Genomic DNA, 12,953 nt, shown 5'->3' with positions numbered 1-12,953 from the left:
TGGGCTGCAGGCGGGCGCGGAGCAGCTACGTCATAATTCCCACCAGGTACCACGTGGGGTTCACAACCATCTTAACCCACCCCAAACAACTGCGGAGAGCAAATGAGAAATTATCAATGGGGGCTGTGTAATGCCATGGCCACCGCTGACACCCCGAGACCCGGCTCCCTTCCTGCACCCGCCACCCCAGGGATCGGTGCGGTGATCCCAGTGCACCCCAATGCTCTGGTGCGGTGATCCTGGTGCACTCTGGGGATCGGTGCAGTGATCCCGGTGCACCCCGGGGATCAGCACAGTGATCCCAGTGCACCCCGGTGCTCCGGTGCGGTGATCCCGGTGCACCCCGGGGATCAGCACAGTGATCCCAGTGCACCCCAATGCTCCGGTGCGGTGATCCCGGTGCACCCCGGGGATCAGCACAGTGATCCCAGTGCACCCCAGTGCTCTGGTGCGGTGATCCCGGTGCACCCCGGGGATCAGCACGGTGATCCCGGTGCACTCCAGTGCTCCAGTGCCTCCAGAACGGTGATCCCAGCGCGCCCCGCGGATCAGCACAGTGATGCCGGTGCACCCCAGTGTTCCAGCACGGTGATCCCGGTGCACCCCGGGGACGGGCACGGCGCCGGCGGTCGCTGCTCTGCCAGCCCCTGTCGCCCCGGCTCTGCAGCAGCGCCGGGAGCGAGCGGCAGCACCAGAAACGTCTCTGCGGCTTCTTGTTAGCTGCACTCTAAGCAGGAAAGTGACTGGCCCTGACAATATAATTTACATTGCTGTATAAAACTATCTGTGGAAGCCAAGCTAATTTGTGCCAGATTAGGCTATTTGTCTCAGCCACTGTCTAACGGCACAATCTATCAGAGGGCTGTTTTCAAATATCGCTTTTCAAGCGTGCCCTTGAGAGGCGGGAATTGATTGGGATCTTAGAAAGCAAAATTACAGCAATAACTTAAAAGAAACAATAATTACTGAATCATACCAGTGTCAGCACTCTGCAAAACACGAAATAGCCATCAAACCCCAATCCAATATATTCTGAAGCAAATTTATTGAATGGAAAAAGCAGTTGAGTGAGGCTTTTTTCTCCCCTTTCCCTTCGCCCCCTCTCTCTCTGCCTGTACATATGGTTATCTCAAAACCGCAAGTGAATGAGTCGATAATTCTTGTCATTGACTGCTCCATTTTCAGAGAGTCAAGAAAAGATCCATTAGCTACCTCCCGACTCGGTGTCTTTCCCCTTCCCCTCCAGTCATTTGCTAGTCTGCGCTCCTCAGGCAAACAAACATATATAACTAATCATCTGTTAAAACGCCGAGTCCCCTAATAAATCTCTGCAACTGAAATACTTTAATGGGTAATTAATTGATCCTGTTCCAGAGGAGTAATAAGATAATAAATTAGACAATATTTCACTCAGTTGTGTCAGTGTACTGCTAATGGTGCTGTAGGGCTAAGCCGAAGGATAATAAATTAGCCAGAAATTAACTGCTAAGAGCTTTCTGCAGAGAAATTGGCTGACAGGCAAGGCTGGGTGATTTAGGGCCCCGCTGCCATTGCCGCGCTCTCCGTGCCATTTGTGTATTTTTTTGGTGCGTGCAGACGTTCGCTCCGGTCCGCGCCGGCGGTGCCGCCCGGGGCGCGGGGGGTGCGGCATCCCGGGCGCGGGTCCCCGCCACGCGCGGCAGCCCCGGCGTGAGCGGCGGGTTTATTGCAATCTGGTCGCGCCGCATGTAGGTAAATTACTTTTGTGCTGACTATAAAGACTGTCTCTAAGGCAAGTTATTACCCATCCGGCAAACAAAAAGGAAATATTTTCTAGTGCGTCTGTCATATTTCACGGGAAGGTTTGGCAGAGACGTTGGGAAAGACGACACCGGGGGACCTATCCTGGTGTGGTGTAAAGCGGCACAGCCCCGCTGAGGTCTGGCCGCTTGCTTGAGCTCGGTTAATGAGAAGTTTAAGGGGTTTTTAAGCCTGGCCTGCGCTCCCAGCCCACACACACGCAGATGTCTGCACAGGGGCTGAGTGGCGCTGACTTGGATCGGGCAGGTCTGAGCGAGGCCAGAGGGAGCAAAGGGGGCACTGGGGAGCCCAGGGTCTCCCACAGGCAGGGACACACACGCAAACAAAACGTGGCTTTACAAAGCCAGAAACCCACTCACTGTCTCAGAGGCCCTGGATTTATTTCCTACCTACAGCTAAGTGGAAGAGGAAAACAACGCTCAGTCTGTGGTGGAAATCTGGCTTCCTAGAAAGAAGGAAACAGTTGAAGCTTGCTGTTTTGCAGAAGAAACCAAAATATATGACATCTAATTCAAACCTGCCATTCCGGAGGGTTCGTGTTACCCTTGGTCCAAGCCCAGGGTGTGTTTGGGACTAAGGGAATTGAAAATTCCTGCTGAACACTGAGCTTTGAGTGCTGTGGGACACAGTAGAGCAGATGGCAGCTCCCCAAGGGACAGCAAGAGGGTGTCTGTCTGTCCGGGAAGGACCGAGGTGCAAGGGGCAGCTCTGCCCTGTCACCCAGCCCACCCACACGGCTCTGCCAGGGCCTCCCCAGCCCCATTTACAGCCCACCGATCCCAGCACTTGACAATTTTATAGCCCTTGATTACGGCCCAACCTGTGAGCGGCTCCTCAGATCCTCACCCCACCATCAGATCTCGTTCCTCAAAGGAAAGAAGATGAGGAACAGGCTGGTAAAAGCCCATGGGAGGCTCCCCAGTGCAAGGGATTCTGCAGATGACCCACAGCATCCTGCACCTTGGAGCACCCTGCATCCCGCAGCACCCTGCATCCCACAGCACCCTGCATCCCGCAGCACCCTGCATCCCGCAGCATCCTGCACCTTGCAGCACCCTGCATCCCGCAGCACCCTGCATCCCGCAGCATCCAGCACCTTGCAGCACCCTGCATCCCACAGCATCCTGCATCCCACAGCACCCTGCACCTTGCAGCACCCTGCACCTTGCAGCATCCTGCACCTTGCAGCACCCTGCATCCCACAGCATCCTGCACCTTGCAGCACCCTGCATCCCGCAGCATCCAGCACCTTGCAGCACCCTGCATCCCACATCACCCTGCATCCCGCAGCACCCTGCATCCCACAGCATCCTGCACCTTGCAGCACCCTGCATCCCACAGCATCCTGCATCCCACAGCACCCTGCATCCCACAGCATCCTGCACCTTGCAGCACCCTGCATCCCACAGCATCCTGCATCCCACAGCACCCTGCATCCCACAGCATCCTGCACCTTGCAGCACCCTGCATCCCACAGCATCCTGCATCCCACAGCACCCTGCATCCCACAGCACCCTGCACCTTGCAGCACCCTGCATCCCACAGCACGCTGCATCCCGCAGCATCCTGCATCCCACACACATGCGGTAAAGGCGAGCGGCTCAGCGGAGCCCCCGCGGCCAAGCCCCTCTCCTTGGGTTCACCCTCTCCCCTGTTCTCCTTCCCGCTGCCTTTGCTTCCTGAGAGGAGGTGAAGAGAGTGATAATCAGCCAGGGCACCAGGAGAGCTCATGGACGAGATTAAAAGCAAATCAAAGAAGAAAAATTGTGGCATGGTTTATGTCTTCCTAATTAAAACCCCGCCAGTCTCCCTTCTCTTCCCCCCTTCTTTTCTAGCTAATGTTACACTAACGAGCTGAGTTTAGTGGCATTTATGTAGATAAAAGTCCTGATGATTGATCTCAATGGCTTGTTAAAATTAGTTTCAGTCCACCATATTGATTTAATTCCATTGCTTGAAAGTGCTAATTAATAATGATAATAAAAGTGTCTGGGCTCATTATTATCAGGAGGCAGGTTGGGAAGGGGATGAGGGGCACGGCGGCTTGTGCTTCACTCGTTCCATCTAAAAATGGCCTTTGAAAAGGCGGCGTGGAGTGGAAAGGAGGGTGGGGGTTTGCCCTTAGCCAGGGTCAGGGAACTCTGACGGGTGTTTCTGCAGAACGACGGTGACTTTGCAACACTGCGGGAACCACGGACCCCAAGGGACATTCAGTGGGCGCTCCCTGGGCTGTGACATTTGGCTGCCTGTCCGCAGGGCTCCCAACACCCTCACCTCGGGGACGCGAGCACTGGGCAGCTCCGGGGGCCACCGGGTATTTTGCGTGTCACCCCCTGGACTGTCCCCCCCGGCTTTTTCCCTCTGGGGCTGTTTGTGGTGCCCGCTCTGTGTCCTCAGCCAGTGCTGGGCTGGGTGCGCTCAGGCACCTGCTTCCAGACTGCCTGTTAATTAGGCTCCTGTTAGACCTTTTTGTGTTTCCTAAAATGTTTTGCACTGAGATTTTCTTTCTTTTTTTTCAAGACTCATCCCTGGACCCAACTTCAGTGGCAGAGAGCAGCCCTAATTAAGGAATTTGCTGAGAATGCCCTGCCTGCAAAATGATGCTCATGCTCTCCTTCAGATACCTGCTGTCTCCAGCTACTGAAGACTCTTTCCTGGGGAAATTAATTAGTGTAATTAATATATTTATGCAATCATTCAAAGTGCTGATTACAGACAACTGCAGAGAAAACTTTTTAAGAGTGACAGCCTCCTCTTCCTCAGGCTCAGCAGTGTAATGTCTTTGCATTTGTTTATCTCCGCTCTTGGCCAGTTGCTTTGATACCATCAGCTGCGTTTTCCATCATCCCTGTTCTTCTCCATCACGCTGCTCATCCTCTCCTGGTACCTCCTCAGGACCATTCCAGGGCTCCTGGCTCTAACCACCCTCATTTTCAGCAGCACCCGACGCTCACCATGCTCCCTGGAACCCGCGGCGACGGTGCTGGGCAAGAGCTTCTCCCCCTCTTTGCCCCTGCTGTCTCTCATTTCTTTCCCTTTTATTTTTAAAAATTCTGTCTTCCTCATCCATCATTTTCTCATTCCCTCTCTCCCATACACAGCGAGCCAGCTAATGGAGTCTGCAGTAATTCAGTCCTCCTCGACAGGAGCTGTAATTTCAATAAATAATTATGGGACTCGATTTCATCTCCCTCCTTCCTGAAATGTGACGGCACAAACTCATCACGCGGGGCGGGCAGTTAATTAGCAGTGGGACGTCAGGGTGGCCCCGTGGCTGTGGGGAGCGCAGGGTCCAGATCCAGCTTTTTGGGTCTGTAACACGGACCCACTGCCCACGTGGATGGCGCCGGGGGATCGTGTAAGCAGCCCGACGCAACTGACCATGGCGAAGGCAAAGCCAAGGCCGGGCAAGGCCATAACTCCCCATTTCTGCAGCTGTGAGACCATCAACAGCCATTTCCAGTGCCTTTGGTCTGGGCTGAAAACAAAGTGAAGGTCCCTGAGTTCTCCTATAAATGGTAATGATAACACAATTATCATGCAAAACAAAAATTAAGTTTAATGGTGCAAAGCCAGGGTGTACTGTGGAGGTAATTCATATTAATTATGTTTGGATTAAAAGCTTATTTCTTTTGTTAGCATCTGCAAGTAGGAACTTAGCAGTAAAAAAAGCCGCATATAATTACTGCATCTTATGGAGGAGCAGTGTCGAACTTAATGGAGCATCCCCCTTCTCTCTGGGCACCGATGAGTGGTAATATTTCACATTTTATGAAATACAGAAGAAATAAATTACGGGTTTAATGATAAGCATTACTTGGGCTCGTAATGCAGTGAGATTGGCCACTCGACGTGCTCAGACCCGAGCGGGGTGGGGTGGGGGGCAGAGGCTCCCCCTGCTCGGCGGCACCCGGGGCACAGGGCGCACCCCAAAACCCGGTGCAGCCGGGGACTGGTGCCGTGCCCCCCGTGCTCCAGCCCCCCAAGCCTGTGGCTGGTCCTGCCCCTGCGGGGCGTTCACAAGAGACTCTGCTCTGAAAGCGGGTCCGTCTTTCTGAAACACCCTGTTTCTGCCCGGATTGAAACGCAACGTGCACGGTCTGACGGACACGACGGTCGGGTCTGCAAACTCTTATTCTCGCCTGAGGTCGCACCCGAGTGCCTGGGTGTCACAGTGCAACGCCACCCGTCCCTGTGCCCCCCGTGTCACAGTGCAATGCTACCCGTCCCTGTGCCCCCCGTGTCACAGTGCAACACCACCCGTCCCTGTGCCCCCCCGTGTCACAGTGCAACACCACCCGTCGCTGTGCCCCCCCGTGTCACAGTGCAACGCCACCCGTCCCTGTGCCCCCCCGTGTCACAGTGCAACGCCACCCGTCCCTGTGCCCCCCCGTGTCACAGTGCAACACCACCCGTTGCTGTGCCCCCCTGTGTCACAGTGCAACACCACCCGTCGCTGTGCCCCCCCGTGTCACAGTGCAACACCACCCGTCGCTGTGCCCCCCCGTGTCACAGTGCAATGCCACCCGTTGCTGTGCCCCCCCGTGTCACAGTGCAACACCACCCATCGCTGTGCCCCCCCGTGTCACAGTGCAACACCACCCGTCGCTGTGCCCCCCCGTGTCACAGTGCAATGTCACCCGTCGCTGTGCCTCCCCGTGTCACAGTGCAACGCCACCCGTCGCTGTGCCTCCCCGTGTCACAGTGCAATGTCACCCGTCCCTGTGCCCCCCGTGTCACAGTGCAATGCCACCCGTCGCTGTGCCCCCCCGTGTCACAGTGCAACACCACCTGTCGCTGTGCCCCCCTGTGTCACAGTGCAATGCCACCCGTTGCTGTGCCCCCCCGTGTCACAGTGCAACACCACCTATCCCTGTGTCCCCCTGTGTCACAGTGCAACGCCACCTGTCTCTGTTCCCCCCCATGTCACAGTGCAATGCCACCCATCGCTGTGCCCCCCCGTGTCACAGTGCAACACCACCCATCCCTGTGCCCCCCATGTCACAGTGCAACGCCACCCGTCCCTGTGCCCCCCCGTGTCACCGAGCCTTTCCCGGGAGAGCTGCTGGCACAGCTGAGGCTTTGGTTTCAGGGGGTTTCTGTTTTCGCTTCCAATGCCCCTCTCTGGGTGCCAGCGCTGCAGGGGGCGGGTCGGGCTGACCCCCCACAGCTGGCCGGAGGGGGACGGGGTTAATCCCGCTGTCATCACCACCCACAGACTATTTGCCCCGTAAACTCTCTGGGAGTCTCTGCTCGTCAGAGTCCGGAGCCTGACGCCAGACCCAGTGCCAGCTGCTATTTTAATCCATTTTGCTGATGACAACACCAGTGAGCGTGTCTTCCTTTTAAGCACAAACCAGTTTGGGGCTGGGTAAGAACTGCTGCAGGGGCTTCAGCTTTTAATTACAAAAGTGAAAGGGCCATTTTTTAAAACTTAATATTTTTTTTTTCTTCCAGGAAAGCCTCCGGCTCTGCCCCAAGCTCCAGACTGACAGCCAGGCTGGCCCTGGACCCTGCAGACCACGGCGGGTGCTCAAAGCCAGGTCTGGGGAGGCTCAGCTCAGGGCTTGGGGTGCGTTCCAAACGAAGGCTCCAGCTGGTCTTGCGTTTTCCCCATTTCCCAGCTATTCTGCGAGCTGTGAACTGCTGTGCCCACCACACCACAGTTTTTCTTAAGGGGTTTCAGTTGCATCGACACCATCATTAGTATTATCTGGCTATTGATGTACGAATTACAAATTCTATAGCTGGGCCCTAAGGTCTTGCTCTCACAGCCCGTCATGACCCACGGAAGCTCGAGCGACAGGAGGGGTGACCTGGGCGATTTGTGCCCACATCTGTGGGCCTGGGGACATTCGCACATGGTCCCTGCTCTGCTCCCAAAACTCTGTCACACCTGGCCGGAAAGTGGGGTCACTCCGGCTTTGCGCCGGTTTGAGACCTGGCTTTGCTGGTGCCGTGGGCGCTGCCACTCACCTCTCGTGCCGCAGGGTGGGATGCTCGGGGCAGCCGCTGTTTCGCCCGTGAAGGATGTGCCGTGGTCTCTAGTTACAGCCCAGGTGACTGAACGCTTCAGTCAACTCCTTCCAGTTGGAATCTGGCTGAGGAGGAAAGAAAGATGTTCAGTAAATGGCCCCGTACGGGCAGGAATTGGCTTTTCAGTGGAGGGAGCGAGGGATTGGAGAGGAACGCACCGGACTTGGCTTCACAGCGAGTGTTTAACAAAACACCTGGTGTGAAATTGTCCCGCTGGGAGATCCCAGCCCAGACCGGGCAGCACACGGTCCGGGACAAACCCAGCCGGCAGCTGCGGTTCGTACAGCTGCGGGAGGCACCGGCTCCATTTGTCACTCTCACTGGGCATCGCTAGGGCGCCTGTTCACACACACGTGCCAAGTGTCTTTGCGAGGCAGCTCTGGTCCCCGGCAAGCAGGGTCACCCACACATGGCCGGTCCCCCAGATCTCCTCTGTTAGGCCACCCCTGGTCTGGCCGAGGGCTCTGGCTCCCGAAATAGCCGGCAGGACCCGGCCGTGGCTTCGGAGAGGGATGGGGTGGACCCAGGCGGGGCTGAGGGCCGGCTCTGGGCACCTCAGTGCTTTAAATTTAGGGAGATTTCTATCTTTCTATGCCCATGGCAAGCGTTGGCATCTCTGACACAATTAACGCAACTCCGCCGTGGGCAGGATTCCCCGGGGAAGGGCTGCCTGCCTCTTACACCCATTTTCACCTTCACCAGCTCTGCCCTGCCCACCACATTGACTGAAAACACTTGTGGCTCCTGCCCTGTCCCACCAGAAGGGCCCCTGTGAGCTCCTTTTCCTTCGTTACTCTCCCGTGCTCTAAAACCCCCAGGACCCCCTGGAGAGCAGGAGCCTGGTCCCAACCCGCCCCGGAGCCTGGGCAGGACGGGGGGATGCTGCACACACAGGGGACCAGGACATGCACGTTCTGTAAATCAGCACTCTTCCTGCCTTTTTTTTAACAAAATAAATCTTTTTCTTTTTCTTTTTTTTTCTTTTTTAACCTCGTGGTAGCGATTGCATCATCTCCCTTTCGCTTCCTTCCCCACCCGCCCCTAGAACAGCACAGATTAAGATAAAGTGATAGTGCTGTGTCAAAGAGTGCTTTACTGCCACACTTGGGATAGAAGAGGAGAGGTTAATTTATCATCGCTGGGGAGAACTGACAGAAGAGAGATATACTACCGAAGGGGGATTTAGCACAGGGCCAAGAAACTTCACACTATTTTTACCATCTGTCACATGCTCTAATAAAGCAGGACAAAATATGAAGAAAGGAAAAATGAACTATCAAACACTGATGTAATGCAGCCCATAAATCTAATTTAATTACTTTGCATGGAGACAGGTCCTCGAGTCCGTGTGAATATACTGGATTTTCTTGGCAACTTAACAACTAAGTGTTTTAATAACATCACACTATAATTTATTCTGCTTGAAACACAAAACCTCTTTTGTGCAAGTTTCTTTTTTTTTGTGTGTGTGTGTGAGAACTGTTAATTTTTCCTGCTAATGTCAAAACTGGCATAAATTCACATGTGAACTTGAAGCCTGACTGTGAAAAAAGGCGGAGGTTAGCGAACGCCTTTTGATTGTTCGGTGCTGCGTGTGCTGTGTGTGCACACACGGGGGCTGCGCCGGAGAAATAATTGGGCCTGTTGATGACTTGGGTGAAGAGAGTTGTCTGGGTAATTAGATTTTAGTAGCATGACAAGAGTGGGGGAGGGACAAGTGGGTGTTGGCCAAAAACCCGAAAAGTAGAGGAACTTGAAAGCCAACAAAAGGCTGGTTTTGTGCGAGGAGGAGGAAGGGCTGGGGCTGCAGGGGCCGGGACCTGCCGGCACCCAGGCAAAAAATCAGAATTATTATTCAATATGTGTTCCTGTGAATCCAGATGCAGTTACAGAAATTATTGCTAATAATGAAAGCTATATATCAAAGGTTATAAAATTCCTGTGTGCTGGGACACTATTTTTCTAGGCTTTGTTCTGAACCATTAAAGATGACATATTGAGTTTGTGTGCCTCTGTGTTTAGTAAGAGGCATTTAAATCTGATTTTAACCTAAACTGGCAATTCTGACATTTGTCTCTGGTGTTTAAAGCAGGAGCTATGATGCCACCGGGCAGGGGGTGGGCTGAACCCACCGGCCCCCGCGACCTCACGCAGGAGGGAAGGAGTGAGCAGGTAATTAATTTGTTAGATCATCAGTGATTCATGTAAAATAAAACCATCACTCTCTGTACAATTCTCCCTGGGAGGAAAAAAAAAAAAAAAGGAAAAGAGGGAGGAAAAGAAATGTTTAGTGCCGAAGAAGCTGCAGAACCTGCACCGAGCAGAGGGAGCGTGGCCGGGTGCGCAAACCCAAATCAGGGGCAATTTTTAGGTGCAGTTCTGGTTTCTTCTCCCTTGCAGATGGGCCGTTTAAGGCGGGGAGGCAAGAGCAGGACGATGTCCCCGTCCCCCGGGGTTTGCGGATGTTGGGGGTGTCGTGATTTAGCGCCCGAGCTGCTGTCCGGAGCTGTTGTATCACACGCGCAGTCGAAACGTCAGATGATTGATGCGCCTGAGCGCGCCGCCCTGGCCCTGCTGCTGTATCTAACCAGAGAGGAGCCTCGTCCTGCCCCGAGCTGCATCCCCGCGCTCCCGCGGGACACGGGCGGCCGCCGTGGCCACTGTCCCTGTCCCCGTCCCCATCCTCAGGGAGCTGCAGCCGGGTTCAGCTCTGGGCACCAGCACACGCGGGCACCAGATTTTGCAAAATTGAGATTTTGCTTTGGCTCTGGGCAAGACTTCCCTGAAACTTCACTGGAAACTTGCCTGAACTCGGAGCACTTTTTGTGCAATCATTGGTTTTTCAACACTGGAAATTTTAAATAAATGCAAAAGATGTTTGCCTCTCTAGGCAGCAAATCTATTTGACTGTATTGTAGAACCTCAAGGGAGGAAAGCGAGCGTTTAAAACCGGGAAGTATGGTACAAGATCGTGCTTCAGGGGTATGCGAAGATACCACTCACACATGATTTGCTCAAGGATCAGAAATCCAAAAATCAGGAATCTGTAGGTGCTGTGACCCTCTGCATGTGTGAGCTCCGGAGGGACCCCCCGGGCAGGTGCTGGATACCCAGAACCTCTGGGCTCCCCAGCCCCGGGTACCAGCCTCTGTCCCCCAGCATCACCAAGGACCCGCTGTAAGAGATGCTGCATAGTTGTAGAACAAACCACAAATCAACTTTTAAGTCCAAATAATCTCCAAACCCGGCATCCCGCCGGCTCTATTGATTTGGGGAGGTGTTTCCATTTCTGTGTGTGTCTCCCCAGCGGAACAGGATCCAGGTCTCTTCGGGGGTCTTTAAAAGGCAGTTGCAGTGCAAATCCTCAGAACTAGTTCCAGACGACTCAACTGCATCACAAGACAGTGGGAAGGATGGCAAAAATGCAGCCAAAGGGACTCTGCAATCTACTTTCCAAATATATTCCTGTTGCCGAAAAGGTTTTGTATAATAGACTAGGCATTATATGGTTGCAGAAATATGCACGCCTTCAAATATATTGTTCAAGAGACTGGAATTTATTTCCCTCTATTTCCAGTGTCCCTCTCCCCTCTTTCCTATGTTGGAGATAATGAAAACCCTGGTATTTAAATTCAGTTGCAGCTCCTAGCTGTGCAGATAGATTGCTTAGGAAAAAAAACATATATATAAAAAACCCCTCAGAGCACGTATGCATAAACTAGATGGTAGATTAGGTTACTGGGAGAGGAAACGTCCCAGCGTACCGGGAGTGCACCTTTTGCAAGAAGATTAACTGATGGTAGCAGCAAGTTGCTGATGAAGGCAGTTTGTGTAAGAGCAGCCCCCGACGATGGAGACTCATCAGTCACGGCTGTCAGCGGCTCCCGGCACGGGCAGCACCGGGGACGGCACACGGGCTGGACACTGTTTGTCCTGCTCTCAGGCTGCGGGGGTATTTAGCGCTGTCTCAGTGAAGCCCACAGAAGGCTGCTGTGATTTGAGCCTGGCAAACGAAGGATTAAGCAAGACTAAAATAGGGCATGAATCTCGGTTTCCCGTCAAGCTTTGCAGCAACCTGGACTCAGCGTGAATTTCCCCACGGCTGCTGTTCGGGAACATGGGAAGATTGACAAAGGGAGCCCTTGAAGGTGGCTTTGAAATCCCTTCTCGTTCCCTCGCCTTTCCCGTGGTGATGGGTTTGCAGCCACCAGCTGCACTGGGGCCCAGGGAAACCGCGAGTCCGTCCTCCCGCGGCTCCCAGACCTTCACTGGTGCCTCCTGAGACCCGCGAACGGGGCGTCTCCAGGTGCCGGGAATGTGGTGAAACCAGAGGAAAGTAAATTAATTTATGGGCTCACATAGAGCAGAGATGGAAAATGCCTCTGAGCAGAGATGGAAAATGCCTCTGAGCTCATGCCTGAGCTGAGGCCGACTTGTTGCTGTTGTGACAGCACTGGCATCCGTGGCTGCGCAGCCTTTGAAGCAAAGACACCCCGACGTTGCCAGGAAAGAGGAAGAGGAGGAATTTCCACCGGCAGCTTCTCGCCTGGTGGGTAAAGCGGGGAGAGCCCGAGACACCGGCCAGAGCAGGGCTGGCACCTCTGCAGGACACAGCGAACACGAGGGAGCGACGCGCGGGGCACATCCAGCTGGAACGAGCAGGACTAGGGCGGACGGAGCCGAGAGCTGCCGAGAAAGGGGCTGGCAGCGGGACACCAGTTGTGACGGGGACAGCGTCCCTTCTCCAGCAGCTCCCCTGGGCCCAGCTCGAGGCGTTTGTGAAGTGCTCAGGGACACATTTCTGCATGCAAGACACGGTAAAACAGCCCGGTAATTCCTGCGTGGGGTGTTTCTGCGCCTGGGACTCCCCCGTACGCGGCTGTGCTGCCTCGACGCGCATCCCGAAGCGCCAGCAGCCACCGGTGAGAGCGGGTCCTGCACATGGACGTGTCCCCTGCCCCTCCTTCCCCTGCCGCCGACCCACTGCAAACTGGTCGGGCCTGTCCATCGTTCGCTCGTGTTTTCGCCAACGTGCACCCGTGCCTTCTCCTTCAACGGGCGAGACATTCTGCTACACACACACAAGTTTTTACATGAGTTTCCTGAGTTCATGGATA

At 54.4% G+C, this 12,953-nt stretch overlaps 1 protein-coding gene across 7 annotated transcripts in view; it reads right to left on the bottom strand.

Annotated features, from left to right (window-relative positions):
• Positions 1-12,953, bottom strand: part of LOC135998500 (serine/arginine repetitive matrix protein 3-like) — a 171,448-nt gene that overhangs the window by 46,699 nt on the left and 111,796 nt on the right. For 4 of the 7 annotated variants that reach the window (XM_065651682.1, XM_065651683.1, XM_065651685.1 and 1 more), the window contains one exon: positions 7,777-7,897. In XM_065651682.1, the coding sequence (XP_065507754.1) occupies positions 7,845-7,897 (53 nt within the window). In that variant the 3' untranslated portion in view covers positions 7,777-7,844. Of the gene's footprint in view, positions 1-7,776; positions 7,902-12,953 lie in introns of all 7 variants that reach the window. The other 3 variants (XR_010607537.1, XR_010607538.1, XM_065651686.1) reach the window with 1 other exon arrangement.

This window comes from Caloenas nicobarica, chromosome 25, assembly GCF_036013445.1.
Source record: "Caloenas nicobarica isolate bCalNic1 chromosome 25, bCalNic1.hap1, whole genome shotgun sequence".
NCBI classification, from domain to species: domain Eukaryota; kingdom Metazoa; phylum Chordata; class Aves; order Columbiformes; family Columbidae; genus Caloenas; species Caloenas nicobarica.
Note: the sequence above shows the minus strand (reverse complement) of the source record. Positions and strands in the feature narration are given on the sequence as shown.